Below are 17310 nucleotides of genomic sequence, written 5' to 3' on the forward strand. Positions count from 1 at the left end.
ACATATTAGGCATCCCCAAGCTTAATTCCTGCTCGTCCTCGAGTAGGTAAATGATAAAAAAGAATTTTTGATGCGGAGTGATACTTTGGCATAATTTCAATGTAAATCTTCTTAATTGTGACATGAATATTCAGATCCGAAAGATTCAAGACAAAAGTTCATATTGACACAAAAATAATAATACTTCAAGCATACTAATCAAAGCAATCATGTCTTCTCAAAATAATATGGCAAAAGAAAGTTCATCCCTACAAAATCATATAGTTAGGATATGCTTCATTTTCGTCACACAAAGATGTTCTCAACTTCTATACCCCCGATGACAAAGTTTGCACCGACTCTCAAGGTGAGAAAGGGCAATGCACGGTACCGAAGAGGCTAGCAAAGGCGGAAAGGTGAGAGTGTGTATAATCCATGGACTCAACATTAGTCAAAAGAACTCATATACTTATTGCAAAAATTTAGAAGTCATCAAAAATCAAGTACTACGCGCATGCTCCTAGGGGGATAGATTGGTAGGAAAAGACCATCGCTCGTCCCCAACCGCCACTCATAAGGATGCACAAGCCAGGTACACTTCATGTTCCAAATTTGTTACACAACTTTAACCATACGTGCATGCTACGGGACTTGCAAACTTCAACACAAGTATTTATCAAATTCATAATCACCCAACTAGCATGACTTTGATATTATCACCTCCATATCTCAAAACAATTATCAAGCATCAAACTTATCTTAGTATTCAACGCACTCAAAAGAAATTTTCACATATCTTGAACACCAAGTATATTAACATTAAGCAAATTACCATGCTATTAACGACTCTCAAAATAATCTAAGTGAAGCATGAGAGATCAATAGTTTCTTTAAAACAAATCCACCACCGTGCTCTAAAAGATCTAATTGAAGCACTAGAGCAAAAATTATCACGCTCAAAAGATATAAGTGAAGTGCTATGAGCAAAAACTATCAAGCTCAAAAGATATAAGTGAAGCACATAGAGTATTCTAACAAATTCCAAATCATGTATGGCTCTCTCAAAAGATGTGTACAGCAAGGATGATTGTGGTAAACTAACAAGCAAAGACACAAATAATACAAGATGCTCCAAGCAAAACACATATCATGTTGGTGAATAAAAATATAGCTCCAAGTAAATTACTGATGAAAGTGGACGAAAAAGAGGGGATGCCTTCCGGGGCATCCCCAAGCTTTGACTTTTTGGTGTCCTTGGATTATATTGGAGGTGCCATGGGCATACCCAAGCTTAGGCTCTTGCCACTCCTTGTTCCATAATCCATCAAAAGAATTCACCCAAAACTTGAAAACTTCACAACACAAAACTCAACAGAAATCTCGTGAGCTCCGTTAGAGAAAGAAAACAAAAGACTACTTCAAGGTACTGTAATGAACTCATTCTTTATTTATATTGGTGTTAAACCTACTGTATTACAACTTCTCTATGGTTTATAAACTATTTTACTAGCCATAGATTCATCAAAATAAGCAAACAACACACGAAAAACAGAATCTGTCAAAAACAGAACAGTCTGTAGAAATCTGTAACTAACGCAAACTTCTGAAACTCTAAAAATTCTACCAAAATAGGAAGTCCTGGAAAATTTGTTTATTGATCAGCATCAAAAAGAATCAACACAAAAGCACGTTCCTGTGATTGAACATAACTAAATTCGTGCGCGCAAAGTTTCTGTTTTTCAGCAGAATCAAATCAACTATCATCGTAGGTTATCCTATAGGTTCTACTTGGCACAAACACTAATTAAAACATAAAAACACATACAAAAAGAAGGTAGATGGATTATTTATTCCTAAACAGAAGCAAAAACAAAAAAACACAAAATAAAATTGGGTTGCCTCCCAACAAGCGCTATCGTTTAACGCCCCTAGCTAGGCATGAAAACAAGGATAGATCTAGGTATTGCCATCTTTGGTAGGCAATCCATAAGTGGCTCTCATGATAGATTCATATGGTAATTTTATTTTCTTTCTAAGGAAGTGTTCCATACCCTTCTTCAAGGGAAATTGGAATCTAATATTCCCTTCCTTCATATCAATAATTGCACCAATCGTTCTAAGGAAAGGTCTACCAAGAATAATAGGACATGAAGGATTGCAATCTATATCAAGAACGATAAAAGCTACGGGCACATAATTCCTATTTTCAACAATAAGAATATCATTAATTCTTCCCATAGGTTTTTTAATAGTGGAATCCGCAAGATGCAAGTTTAGAGAGCAATCATCAAAATCACGAAAATCTAGCAAATCACATAAAGTTTTGGGAATAGTAGAGACACTAGCACCCAAATCACACAAAGCATGAAACTCAAAATCTTTAATTTTAATTTTAATAGTAGGTTCCCACTCATCATAGAGTTTTCTAGGGATAGAAACTTTCAACTCAAGTTTTTCTTCATAAGATTGCATCAAAGCATCAACAATATGTTCGGTAAAGGCCTTATTTTGACTATAAGCATGAGGAGAATCTAGCACGGATTGCAACAAGGAAATACAACCAATCAAAGATTAATTCTCATAATTAAATTCCTTGAGATCCAAAATAGTGGGTTTAGAGACATCATGATTTTTATTTATTTCAATCCCACTTTCATCAAATTCATCATCAAGATCTAGAAACTCTGAATTCTTAGAACGCCTTCTAGGTAAAGAAAGATCATATTCAGATTCATCGAAATTCATATTGCAAAACAAAGATTTAATGGGGGACACATCAATAACTTTTAGATCTTCATCTTGATTTTCATAGGAATTCGATTTAGCGACCATCTTATTGACTAAGGTAGCTTGCATATCCGAAATTTCAGCGGTCATCTTTTCAAGATGAGCAATTTGGGCCCTTATACCATCAAATTCTTTAGATATATCATCGAGTTCTTTATTCATAAAGCTCATAAAACTTTTTTGTTCCTTAAGTTCGTTTCTAAAGAAATTATTGTGCTCAAATTGCAAAACCATAAACTTTCTGACATTGCTTTCGATCTCCTCTAGCCTTTTAAGGTGAAGGTCACCAAATCTAGGTAGAGCCATCGCGACAAATAAGCAAACTAACACACGAGCAAACAAGCAGACGGGAAAAAAAGGCAAACGGAAAAGAGAGGAGGAGATTGGGAAAGAGAGGGCAAATAAAACGGCAAGGGTGAAGTGGGGGAGAGGAAAACGAGAGGCAAATGGCAAATAATGTAATGCGAGAGATAGGGATTGCGATGGGTACTTGGTATGGTTGACTTGCTTCCGTGAGCCTCCCCGGCAACGGCGCTAGAAATTCTTCCTGCTACCTCTTGAGCACTGCGTTGGATTTCCCTGAAGAGGAGAGGATGATGCAGCAAAGTAGCGTAAGTATTTCCCTCAGTTTTTAAGAACCAAGGTATCAATCCAGTAGGAGACCACGCACAAGTCCCTCGTACCTACACAAAATGATAGCAACTCGCAACCAACGCTTAGGGGTTGTCAATCTCTTCACGGTCACTTACGAGAGTGAGATCTGATAGAGATAATATTTTTGGTATTTTTGATAGATAGATGCAAAGTAAAAAGTAAAGGCAAAGTAAAACAAAGCAAGTAAATAAAGTGATAGAGATTGATATGATGAGAATAGACCCGGGGGCCATAGGTTTCACTAGTGGCTTCTCTCAAGAGCATAAGTATTCTACGGTGGGTGAACAAATTACTGTTGAGCAATTGACAGAATTGAGCATAGTTATGAGTATATCTAGGCAATGATCATGTATATAGGCATCACGTCCGAGACAAGTAGATCGAAACGATTCTGCATCTACTACTATTACTCCACTCATCGACCGCTATCCAGCATGCATCTAGAGTATTAAGTAAAAACAGAGTAACGCCTTAAGCAAGATGACATGATGTAGAGGGATAAATTCATGCAATATGATAAAAACCCCATCTTGTTATCCTCGATGGCAACAATACAATACATGCCTTGCTGGCCCTTCTGTCACTGGGAAAGGACACGGCAAGATTGAACCCAAAGCTAAGCACTTCTCCCATTGCAAGAACTACCAATCTAGTTGGCCAAACCAAAAAGGATAATTCGAAGAGACTTGCAAAGATAACACAATCATACATAAAAGAATTCAAAGAAGAATCAAATATTTTCCATAGATAATACTGGATCATAAACCCACAATTCATCGGACTCAACAAACACACCGCAAAAAAAGATTACATCGAATAGATCTCCACGAGAGAGGGGGAGAACATTGTATTGAGATCCAAAAAGAGAGAAGAAGCCATCTAGCTACTAGCTATGGACCCGAAGGTCTGAAGTAAACTACTCACACTTCATCGGAGGGGCTATGGTGATGATGTAGAAGCCCTCCGTGATGGATGCCCCCTCCGGCGGAGCTCCGGAACAGGCCCCAAGATGGGATCTCGTGGATACAGAAGGTTGCGGCAGTCGAATTAGGTTTTTGGCTCCTTTTCTGATCGTTCGGGGATACGTAGGTATATATAGGAGGAAGGAGTACGTCGGTGGAGCGCCAAGGGGCCCACGAGGTAGGGGGGGCGCCCATGGGGGCGCCCTCCACCCTCGTGACCTCCTCGGGCACTGCTTGGAGTAGGGTCCAAGTCTCCTGGATCACGTTCGGTTGGAAAATCACGATCCCGAAGGTTTCATTCCGTTTGGACTCCGTTTGATATTCTGTTTCTTCGAAATACTGAAAAAGGCAAAAAACAGCAATTCTGGGCTGGGCCTCCGGTTAATAGGTTAGTCCCAAAAGTAATATAAAAGTGGAAAATAAAGCCCAATATAGTCCAAAACAGTAGATAAAGTAGCATGGAACAATCAAAAATTATAGATACGTTGGAGACGTATCATTCCTCTTCATCAAGCTTGGCAAAACCTTCGATGAAGTTGCCAAGATTGTCTGATATTGCTTTACATAGATCATGAACCATACCTGCTAACACGAACTTCTTCTATATAACATTAGAAGATAAAACAAAAATTAAAATTTAAAACAGAAAAAATTAAGATAATGAAAAGTATATCAAAGTATATTTCTGCACAAACTGCAAACCTAAGTTTGGTGCAAGTATATGAAAGTAGTGTGCAACTGAGATGCTGAAAGTGTGCAACTGAAGTAGGGGTAAGTTAGTAGGAAGTAAAAAAACAACCATATTTTGTAGCTAGGAGTTATGGAATCTGTGTAAGTGAAAACATAAGTTTGATTTCAATTAGAAAAAAAGGCGAGATAATAATTCTGTGCAACTCATGCATGCATTGGGCACGGAAAAAGTAAAACCAACAAAAAACATGATTTTTGTTCTAATAAAAAAAGTGTGGGTGAGCAAAAAAGGATAACTCACATGAGGATTGTAACTCATTGGAACCTTTGATGCCACAAACGCTTCTGCCCGCAGTAATCCTCCGAAGAGTGTTGAATCCTCTTTGGTTCTATACTGCTCCTTGAGCTGTTCACAGAAAGAAAGGATCATTTTACAACAATAACTTCAACAATAACAAGTCTATATTGTCTGTATCTAAAAAGGAAAAAGACTTTATATATGGGCAACTACCACATGCCCTAGAAGCAAAAAAGGTAAGTGAAAAAACTATGTGAAGTCACAAATGAGAAGTGGGACTTTAAAGGAAAATATGAAACAAGCATGTGTGCAACTGTCATAAGCATGTGTGCCAACTATCAACATAGACTTGTGCAACTACCACATGCCCTAGAAGCAAAAAAAGTAACTAAAAAATACTATGTGAAGTCACAAATAAGAAGTGGGACTTTAAAGGGAAATATGAAACAAGAATGTGTGCAAACTGTTCATGAAGTCTGTGTGCCAACTATCAACATCAACTTGTGCAACTACCACATGCCCTCAGAAGCAAAAAAAACTGACTGAAATTACTATGAAAAGTACAACTGGAAGTGGTTACTGTAAAGAGGAAATATGAAACAAGCATGTGTGCAACTCTATTCAGTCTGTGTGCCAACTATCAGTAAAGACTTGTGCAACTACTTACAGGTATGTGAAAGAATCATGTGCAAAAAATACAGACTTTGAGCAGAATTTCCAACTCACTTGAAGTTTCCCAAAGACACTGGGCGAAATCAAGTCTTTTTTCATTATCTTGCTGATTAGATTCTTATCATAGGCATTGGCTCGAACTTCGCAGTGGCTTATTCGCAAATCAACCTCAAGTGCGTCAATGTAGAGAATTTGTACATGCAGCATCCCCAAGAGACAAACAAAAAAAGGGAAAATAAACATATAAGAACATTGGTGATAAAAAAGCACAAAAAACATCTAGAAAAAGGTGTGTCTAACAGAATACAATTAATTAGAGCTCACCATCAAATGATACAGGCAGCAACAGACTGTTTGTTTGTCCTTACCCATGTTGCCGAATGCTTCATTTATGTGGTCAGCAACAAACAAGCTCACATTGCTCTTCAACAGAACATCGGGTTCTAACACAGCGCTGTAGCAACATGGGATCAGAGAGAGACTAGTTGTAGGAGCTAAAAAGGTGTTGAAAGCAACTGCAAGCCACCCAATGAGGAACTTGTTATCAGTTGTGGCCTTCATAGCTTTCATTGTCTTGGTGAATTCGGTAACCGAGGGGTATTTGGGTGGCCCCGTGTGGTTGAACATCTCATTGAAAGCCTTAACAGACTCCTTTTCAACAATTTATTTCAGCTGCGGCCCTCTGCCTGGTAAACCAAAGTTCCTGTGCACACTAGCAGCATCTACTAGAATAGCTCCCCTGCTTGGGAATACCAAAGCTGAACTGGCTGGGTCGTATGACTGGACTAGGAACTTCGTCAAGTCGGAAGGCAGTGTGTCTACTAGGTTTACCCTAACATCTTCTCATATAAGAAAGATCTCTGAACAGGTGCCAAATCGTTGTTCACCTTCACAAATCTCCCTGGTGATGCCCTAATCCTTCCAGCTTGTGAACGCCGCCGAGGAACGTTTCCTTATTTCCCTTCAACACCAACTTCACCCACCCGAGACAAAAAAAGGGAAATGAATACAGACAAATTGTGCTCCCGCCGCGCACATACGTCTTCAACTGACCACGTAGTTGGCTGTTGTGCAACCACATGTTGATTGTTGTGCAACTATTATACCTTATTGTGCAACTGACATGTACACCCTCTGAAATTAAAAAAACTTTCCAAAAATGTATAATGATTTTGTGCAGCTGTGTGCTCATTTGGTGCCAACTTTCAAAAATGACAATTTAGGTAATGAGATTCCAAAATCTATCATAAAAGAAAGACTAGAAAACACTAAAAAATGCTTTTCAGATTTGACATGGTAGTATACAACACTTTCAAATTTGCACCACAAAAAATGTAAGCCAAAAAAATGCTGGTTAAACACAACAACCAAGTATATGCTTTTTCATATGCGACACTGAACAGCACATGTGCCAACTAGTACCAACATACTGTGCAACTGAAAAAAGAAAATGTACAAAAAAAGGTACCTCATCAGCTTCTGCAGAGGTTGGGCCACCCCCATCAGATGACTTGCCTTTCCCTTTTGTTCTGGCTCGCTTTGCAGCACGGGATGCACTAGCATCCTCCACCTACAAAATAACCAAAATGATGCCTCATGTTAAAAAATCAATGAAAAAATAGAGAAAACAAAAAATAAAAAATTGAATTTCTTTTACATAAACTCAAAATTGTTCATTGCGTATTCAAAACTTACCCCTACTTCATTACCATCATCGGGGTCGGTACGAGGACACCACTGAGCAGGCCTTTTCCTGTTCCGCCGTATATACTTTGATGAAATCCTCTGCATGGCTCAACAGAAACAAAAACCAAAAATCAAAAACAAAAAAGGAAAAAAGAGAAAAGAAAACAAGCACATATATTCGATCATATTTGCTCCCTTTTGAGCTTATAGAAAACAACCTCTTCCCCACTTCCACCGTCATCTCCCTCTTCGACCATTGTCACTGCAAAAAAAAGATCCGGACAAAATCACTCTAATTGCACACACACAAAAATTGTAGCTCAAAAAGCACTAACAAAACTTGTTAAACAAATGCATAAAAACCAGCATCCCACCACTAAGACATTTCAAAAAGAATCCTGTGCCAACTAGACCCTGGTTTTGCCAAACATTGACCCTGGTTCTGCCAACTCAGATATGGTAATGCCGAGTCAAAAATTCAAGAACACATATCACAGCTGTGTCCAACTATTGAATCTAGATTTACCAGCTGGAAAACTGGTCCAATGCCAAGTATAAAACCTGCAGAATATAGATACCTAAATATGTGCAACTATTGTACCTATAACTGCTAAAAATGTGTTTATGGCAGCTGATGTGTGCTACTGATGCAGCTGATGTGTGCAACTGATGCAACTGATGTGTGCAACTGATGCACCTGATGTGTGCAACTGATGTGTGCAACTGATGTAGCTGGAACTGCTAATTGGGTATCTGGACAAATGTCAAGTTTAAGCACGAAACTCGTTATGCAACTCCTATTTGTGCAACTGCCAACTACAAGATACTCGTTGTGCAACTGAGTAATGAAAACATTCACTCTGCAACTACTATAGTGCAGTTGCCAACTGCAAACAAATCGTTGTGCAACTGGGTATGAAAAAAATCAAATGGATTCAACTGCCATGGTGAAATATCTACCAACTAAAATGCAACGGTACCTAGGGTTTCGATTCACTTGTGCAAAAGGGGCACGGACGCTAGATCTGCTGTCGGCTAAGCCTCCCCCACTACAGGCACTGCAGAGCGAGTCTAGCGGGCACGTCCTCCCCGGCTACAGACGGGGCGAGAGCGCAGCGGTCACGGCCTATGCACAACGGCGCGCGGCGACAGCACAATGGCGCGCGGCCAACACGGCGAGAGCGCAGCAGGAGCAGGTCTAGATGACGCGACCTACCACGCTACAGACGCGGCGAGAGCGCTGCGGTCGCGGCCTCTTCGGCTACGAGCGCGGCGGGAGCAGCACGAGCACCACTTCTCCCGCTATGGTTGCGGCGAGAGCGCAACGGGCGAGGCCTCTCCTACAACGACCGCCGCGGGAGCACTACGGGGCGTGGCAAGAGCATTACGGCTGCGGCCTCCATCTGTACGGCACGCAGCGAGATCGGTACGTCGCGCGGGGGAGAAGGAGCGAGCGGGTGAGCAGCGAGCGTACCTCAGCCGGCGACGAGCAGCGGGTGCTTCTCCCCTGCCGCGCCTCCGCCTCCTCCGCACCTTTCGACGACGTCGATGGCGAGATCCAGCGGCGAACCCCGCAACGACCGGCAAATCGGGAGGGGATGGGAGGGGAGAGGGGAATGGAGCGGTGATGGGTGGTGGATGGGGGGCCGAAGGAAGTGGCACGAAATTCGAAACTGCCCACCGCCCACTACTTTGTCTACGTTCACTAACAGATGTACTCTCGCAGCCAATGACATGGCAGGCCCACTGGGTGGTGCGCGACGCCGCCTCAGCACAATCGGGCCAGGTGTGCGGGAGATGGCGCGCCGAAAACCGCCCGAAAACCGACAAAAAACCACCTGCGATGCGCGACCGCACAATCTAGCGCGATCGAACGGTGCGACGCCGGCCGCTCGAGGAGCGCTGCGAGCGCACGCGCACTAATATGTACTCCATCCGTCCTATAATGTAAGACGTTTTTTTACACTAGTGTAGTGTCAAAAAATGTCTTACATTATGGGACGGAGGGAGTATTTATTAGGTAAAATAAAACCTGCGTCATCTGCTATTCCACGACGTATGGCACGCGCCTGAGCCCGAAACTGCTACCACGGCGCGCGCGCTCGACGAGACGAGACAGAGGGATGGCGCAGCTCTGGGCGGTGTTCCTGGCCGTGGGGTCGCTCGCCATCGGCCTGCTCGGGGTGCTCGGAGTCTGGCTCTGCTACCTGTTCCAGGCCGTGGCGCTGGGCCCACCTCCCGCCCCGCCGCCCGAGACGCCAGACACGAGCGACGACGGCGACGGCGACGACAAGAACGGGCTATCGGAGGCGGAGCTGAGGCGGCTTGGCGGGGTCGTCCAGGCGGAGCCCGCAGTCGACGACGAGGAGGAGGCGCTCTGCCCCATCTGCCTCGACGCCATGGAGCCGGGCCGCGCCGTGCGCGTCCTCCCCGGCTGCAACCGCGCCTTCCACCAGGACTGCGTCGATCGGTGGCTGGCCATCTCGCCGCGCTGCCCCGTGTGCAACATCTGGGCCACGCCGCAGTCGCCGCAGGCCTCGCTGACGGTGGCCAAGACTGCTCCGGGGTGCTGACACGGGGGGCGCGCGCGCGCTTTCTTGGTTCTTGACGATTCTTGGTCCGCCTCTGAACTTCTGATCAAGAAGCGTTCTTGACGTAACTCCAGTTAGTTTTCTTGGCTCGGGAGAGCGGTTCTTGTTGGTTTTCTTAGTCTGCTACTAGTACATGGTTGTGTACAGGATTCTTGGATGGGAGACTGCATGTAGTTACTAGAAAGAAATGAGTAGGCTTTTGCAGATTTTGGTCTCTTTTCTTCTAGCAGATCGTCACATTTGACCGCATTTGGTCTCTTTGATGAACGAGAAACAGTAAATGCCGCGAAGATAGCAAATTATGATGTGGGATAGCATGTCGATCCTATTAATCAGACGCCGATTCTGATTTTGTCGATTTTTATTCTTTCTTTGAGCTGTCGGTTGGAAACATACTGCAAACGTCTGGTTCAAAATCAGAAGCGGTTACTCAGTGAAACAGTTACTCTGCTGCTTGAGCTACTTTTCGGATCAAATGCTCCATATTCGATTCTTGTTTCCTGTTCTGTGGCGTATTGGTTATCTTGTGATATGTGTGCATTATGAGTACTAGCACAGCTTGAAGCTTAAGTTTCCTAAAATGTCATTTTTTGTTCAGAATTGGGCATCACTATCTGTGGCTTGTTAGTTATGGTGAGATGCTTCAGAATTTAATTTACTTGTGTGAACGAGTCACGGAGCTCAAGTTTCTGAACTTGTTGCTATTTTGTCAACCTGTCATCCCATGCCATTCTTTCAGTCTAATAAAGAGACACTCAGGTCTGATCTTCTAATTCCAGGAACAGAATTTACTCTGATGCCTCTTGCACATGTACAAAAGTTCCAGACTTGAACGGAAGCACTGCAACGGGCATTGGAGTTTTCCTCAACTTTTTGCAGGATCAGAGGAGCATTCAAATTCAGATTTAAGCTTCTGCCCCGATTACTGATTACACAATCACCTTTTCAAGCAGAAGCAGGGTCTCTTCTTCTTGCAGCCAAGGTCACTCAGCTCTTGCAGTTGCAGGTTCCTCAACCAACCTTTCTTAGACAACCTCTCTGGCGGCGGCGGCAGCGGCCAGAAATATTTGGGCTGACTCCACTCCCTGGACGAATAGAATTACTCTTGCAGATTTCTACAGGGCGAAAGACGATCTTCAAGCGCAGGTGTTTCACATTTTCAGGGAGACCAATGGGATAGCTCACAATGTTGCTCAACAGGTTCTAAGTTGTGCTTTGGAACCTATCTTTAGTTGCTGTGGCCTTTGGTTCATCTCACAGGAACGTGCCTTGCCATGTAATCTCTCTTCTTTCTACCTTCAGCCCTTCACGCTGTATACTGTTACTGAGCTGAATGAAATTTGGTGCCTCGGGCGCCTTTCCCTGTCCAAAATAAATATATAAATCTGCGACTAACTTTTTCATGCTAAGGGCAACTTCAATGGGCCGACCCAAGCGGACATCGATTTTGTCCGTTTTTCGTTCGTTTGGGTCGCCCGTCCGCACGTCCGCGTCCGCTTTTTCAATTGGGTTGGCCGGTGAACCCAACGCGAGGCGGATGCATTTTGCGCATGTCCGTCCTGGCATTTTGTCGAACACATAGCAGGCAGCGACTTCGGTGCATGTCGGGACGAGCTGCACCCACGCGAGCACTCGGCACGGCGGGGTGGCACGCATGGCGGCTAGACGCGGAGGGGCGCCTTGCAGGCGCGACCACCTGCTCCAGCAGCACCGGCCGGTCACGAGGCAAGTCCAGCGGTCGAGCCACAACGCAGAGGCGGCCGGGCGCGCGAGCTCCAACGAGGAGACGTGCGAGCGGGGCGGCATGGCAGGGGCGTGAGACGAGGCAGGGCGAGCGCGGCTCGGCGAGCACAGCAAGCATGGCAGCTCGGCGCGGTTTCCATGGCGCAGCTGGGCGCGGCGAGCTCCAACGCGCGAGACGAGACAGGCGAGCGCGGCTCGGCGAGCACATCAAGCATGGCGGCTCGACGCAGCTGGGCGCGGCGAGCTCCAACACGCGAGACGAGGCAGGGCGGCGCAGCTCGGCACGGCGGGGGCGGCACGCATGGCGGATAGACGCAGCGACCATGGCTCCAACACGCGAGCGGCGAGGCGGTCGGGCGCGCGAGCTAGTCAGCTATCACCAGCCACCGGCTGGCTAGCACACGCGCAGCTAGCAAGCACGCACAGCTAGCTAGCTAGCCAGCTAACTAGCACGCATGTGACGGGCAGCTAGCTAGCAAGGGCGCGCCCATGGTGAGCACAAATGGCGGCCCCGCGCTGGGGAAGCAGGACGTCGGCGTTGGCCCAGCTGTGGCGCTTCTCCGGCGCTGGCCATGCTCCAACTCTCGAATGGGCTAGGTGGGTGGGTTGGAGAGAGAGAGGAAAAGGAGGAGAGAGATGAGATGGGACGGGTGGGTGGATGGCAAGTGGGCCAAGCAGGCACATGCAGCGGGCAGAGGCGGACGGAGATGACACAGAAAGCGTCCGCTTTTGTGTCCGCTGTGATCCAAAGTTCCAAATTTGGGATGGAAATGGGTCTGAACGGACACGAAACGGACAGCGGGCGGACGTTGTGTCCGTTTGGATCGTCCCGCTGGGTCAACTTTTATGTCCAGATGACCCAAACGGACAAAATGGATCTGCCCCATTGGAGTTGCTCTAAGGACATAGATTTATCTAGCTCACATGATTGAAGGCTACTTCAGCAAGGTGAGCGAGGGAATGCTTTCAAGCTTATGGCCTTTAGAGCATCTCCAACAATCCCGTATCCATAAAATAATCATTGTTTAGGGGAAGTCGAGCATCTCCGACCGTTCCGTATCCGTAAAATAACGATCGTTTAGGGGAAGTTGAGCAAAAAAAGGCTCTCAAACAGTTTCTGTAAACGCGTATTTTTTACTGGATCCCGTAAATTCTCTAAACTTTCCTTCCGTCCACGGGAAGATGAGCCTTCCCGTAAACTTTGGTGGGAGGAAACAATTGAATTTTCAGGGTGCCTTCGCGCCCGCCTCTTCCCGCCAGCTCTGCCACCCTCGCCGCCCTACCGCCAGCCGGAGGAACCGACCGCACCGCCCCGCCGACGCCTCCTTGCACTGCCCCGCCCACTCGGATGAGCCGCCCGCCACCCGCCCGCCTCCCCGCACCGCCACCCGTTGCTCGGGCGCCCATCGGCTCCATTTGTATGCTTGTTTAATGACAGATAAAAAACATATTTTGGGGGAAGGTGTTTACGGGAATTGAGAAAAGATCTCACATGAGAACTTCCCCTAAAACACCTAGTAAAACCACTTCTATGTGGAGATTTTTACAGGAGCTGTTGGAGATGCTCTTAGGTGCGACCGTTTGAAGATGGTTGCAAATGCTTTATTCAGTCGGTTTGAAGATGGCTCTTAGGTGTGACTGTTTGAAGATGTTTATGGTTGCACATGAAGGTTTTTGCGATGCTACACTCCCAAAAGATTGAATCCTTGTATGCTAGGGACCTAGTCGCAAATATGCGGCAGTAGGCCAACCCATGACGCGGAGACCATGGTGTGTGATAGCCAGCAGGGCCACCAGTGGTGGCAACACGTGGCTAGGCCATTGGGGGCACATCTTAGTCGTGGCATAGTGTCGTAGACACCATGGTGCGGCTCGATATGATGCATGTGTGATGACACGATAGCGGCCACTATTACGATGGACGTCGTGTATGGTGCATTGCGATGCACATCATCGGTACATGGGCTCTGTGAGCTTCGGGAACGACAAGTACGTCTTCTTCATCTGCCATCAGGAGGGCACATAATTTATTTATTTTTGAATTTTCACCGGAGGGGGGGGGCGGGGGGGGGGGGGACTCCCCCACAGAGTTACAGAGTTACAGTCATCAGGAGACAACAGTAGAGAAGGAGCGAGGGGGGAGAGCCTATACATAGCGACTAGAGAGAGAGGGCGTGAAGCCATACGTCCACGTGGCCGCGCTGGTCCATACCGAACCGCCCCCGCCAGAGGATCGCGTCGTCCCGGCAAGCTTTCCTACCGGTGCCCAGAGGCTGGACCTCGTGTTGGAACACCACCGCGTTTCTGCGCTTGCACAAATGCCAGCAGCAGAGGTGGACGAAGGTGCCCGGCGAGGCACCACCTACCACGGGCAAGGCATCAAAGAGGTGCAGCTCACGCACAGTGCCCCCCAAGCTGCGCAAGCGGAGCGCGGCCCAGAACTCGCGCGTGAATAGGCACCCAAACACCAGGTGATCCGCCGTCCCGAGGGGTGCATCACAAGCAGGGCATCCAGCCCCTCGCAACTTGACGATATGTTTCTTCAAGAGGTTGTCCCGCGTGTGAATCCTCTCCTGCATTAGCAGCCAAGCGAAGAAGCGGACACGCGAGGGGGGCAGGCAACTGCCAGAGGAAGGCAGCATTCGCCATGCCCGCGCCACTCAGACGGGCTAGCCGGTATGCTTCCCGGGAAGCGAACCCGCCATAAGAAAAGTGAATAATTATGAGATTATCTAGGCATGATCATGTATATAGGCATCATGTCCGTAACAAGTAGACCGACTCCTGCCTGCATCTACTACTATTACTCCACATATCGACCGACTCCTGCCTGCATCTAGAGTATTAAGTTCATAAGAACAGAGTAACGCCTTAAGCAAGATGACATGATGTAGAGGGATAAACTCAAGCAATATGATATAAACCCCATCTTTTTATCCTCGATGGCAACAATACAATACGTGCCTTGCAACCCTTTCTGTCACTGGGTAAGGACACCGCAAGATTGAACCCAAAGCTAAGCACTTCTCCCATGGCAAGAAAGATCAATCTAGTAGGCCAAACCAAACTGATAATTCGAAGAGACTTGCAAAGATAACTCAATCATACATAAAAGAATTCAGAGAAGATTCAAATATTATTCATAGTTAAACTTGATCATAAACCCACAATTCATCGGATCTCGACAAACACACCGCCAAAAAGAGTTTACATCGAATAGATCTCCACAAGAGAGGGGGAGAACATTGTATTTAGATCCAAAAAGAGAGAAGAAGACATCTAGCTAATAACTATGGACCCGTAGGTCTGTGGTAAACTACTCACAACTCATCGAGGGGCAAGGATGTTGATGTAGAAGCCCTCCATGGTCGATTCCCCCTCCGGCAGAGTGCCGGCAAAGGCTCCAAGATGGGATCTCGCGGATACAGAAGGTTACGGTGGTGGAAATTGTGTTTTGGTGGCTCCCTGGATGTTTTCGGGGTACGTAGGCTTATATAGGAGGAAGAAGTACGTCGGTGGACGCCCGAGGGGCCCACGAGACAGGGGGCGCACCCTATAGGGGGGGTGCCCTCCTATCTCGTGGAGGCCTCGGCTGCTTCTTGACTTGCACTCCAAGTCCTCGGGATCACATTCGTTCCAGAAATCACGCTCCCGAAGGTTTCATTCCGTTTGGACTCCGTTTGATATTCCGTTTCTTCGAAATACTGAAATAGGCAAAAAAAACAGCAATACGGGTTGGGCCTCCGGTTAGTAGGTTAGTCCCAAAAATGATATAAATGTGTAAAACAAAGCCCATAAACATCAAAAAGTGGTAATATAATAGCATGGAACAATCAAAAATTATAGATACGCTGGAGACGTATCAAGCATCCCCAAGCTTAATTCCTGCTCGTCCTCGAGTAGGTAAATGATAATTTTTTTTTTGATGTGGAATGCTACCTAGCATAATTCTCAATGTAATTTTATTTATTGTGGCATGAATGTTCAGATCCAAATGATTCAAAATAAAAGTTCATATTGATAAAAGAAATAGTAACACTTCAAGCATACCAATCAAAGTAATCATGTCTTCTCAAAATAACATGGCAAAAGAAAGATCATCCCTACAAAATCATATAGTTAGGCTATGCTTCATTTTCGTCACACAAAGATGTTACCAACTTCTATACCCCCGATGACAAGCCAAGCAATTGTTTCATACTTAAATAATCTCAAACTTTTTCAACCTTCATGCAATACATGAGCGTGAGCCATGGATATAGCACTAAGGGTGGAATAGAATATGATGATGGGGATTGTGTGGAGAAGACAAAAAGGGAGAAAGTCTCACATTGACGAGGATAATCAACGGGCTATGGAGATGCCCATCAATTGATGTCAACATGAGGAGTAGGGATTGCCATGCAACGGATGCACTAGAGCTACAAATGAATGCTCAACAAAACAAAACTAGTGGGTGTGCATCCAACTTGCTTGCTCACAAAGACCTAGGACATTTGAGGAAGCCCATCGTAGGAATATACAAGCCAAGTTCTATAATGAAGAATTCCCACTAGTATGAAAAAGACAACTTATGAGACTCACTATATGATAAACATGGTGCTACTTTGAAGCACAATATATGAGACTCACTACATGAAGAACAAGGTGCTACTTTGAAGCACAAGTGTGGAAAAAGAGATAGTAACATTGCCATTTTTATTTATTTTCTTTTTTTCTTTTTCTTTTTTCTTCTTTTTTTGGGCCTTTCTTTTTTTTGGCCTTTCTTCTTCTTCTTTTTTCTTTGGGCAATACTCTAGTAATGATGATCATCACACTTTAATTGATTACAACATATGAATTACAACTCGAAAGTAGAACAAGATAGGACTCTATATGAATGCCTCCGGCGGTGTACCGGGATGGTGCAATGAATCAAGAGTGACATGTATGAAAATTAATGCATGGTGGCTTTGCCACAAATACGATGTCAACTACATGATCATGCGATGGCAATATGACTCGGCTGCTTCTTGACTTGCACTCCAAGTCCTCTGGATCATGTTCGTTCCAAAAATCACGCTCCCGAAGGTTTCATTCTGTTTGGACTCCGTTTGATATTCCTTTTCTTCGAAATACTGAAATAGGCAAAAAACAGCAATACGGGCTGGGCCTCAGGTTAGTAGGTTAGTCCCAAAAATGATATAAATGAGTAAAATAAAGCCCATAAATATCCAGAAGTGGTAATATAATAGCATGGAACAATCAA

The 17310-nt window shown here is 45.3% G+C and overlaps 1 protein-coding gene across 1 annotated transcript; it reads left to right on the top strand.

Moving 5' to 3' along the window:
* The first annotated feature begins 9779 nt into the window (after window positions 1–9779).
* Window positions 9780–10770, top strand: LOC123134329 (E3 ubiquitin-protein ligase ATL23-like). Its single transcript, XM_044553599.1, has one exon. It carries the CDS (start codon window positions 9852–9854, stop codon window positions 10299–10301), a length of 450 nt encoding a protein of 149 aa, XP_044409534.1. The 5' UTR covers window positions 9780–9851; the 3' UTR covers window positions 10302–10770.
* Window positions 10771–17310: the final 6540 nt, after the last annotated feature.

This window comes from Triticum aestivum, chromosome 6B, assembly GCF_018294505.1.
Source record: "Triticum aestivum cultivar Chinese Spring chromosome 6B, IWGSC CS RefSeq v2.1, whole genome shotgun sequence".
In the NCBI taxonomy this organism is placed as follows: Eukaryota; Viridiplantae; Streptophyta; class Magnoliopsida; order Poales; family Poaceae; genus Triticum; species Triticum aestivum.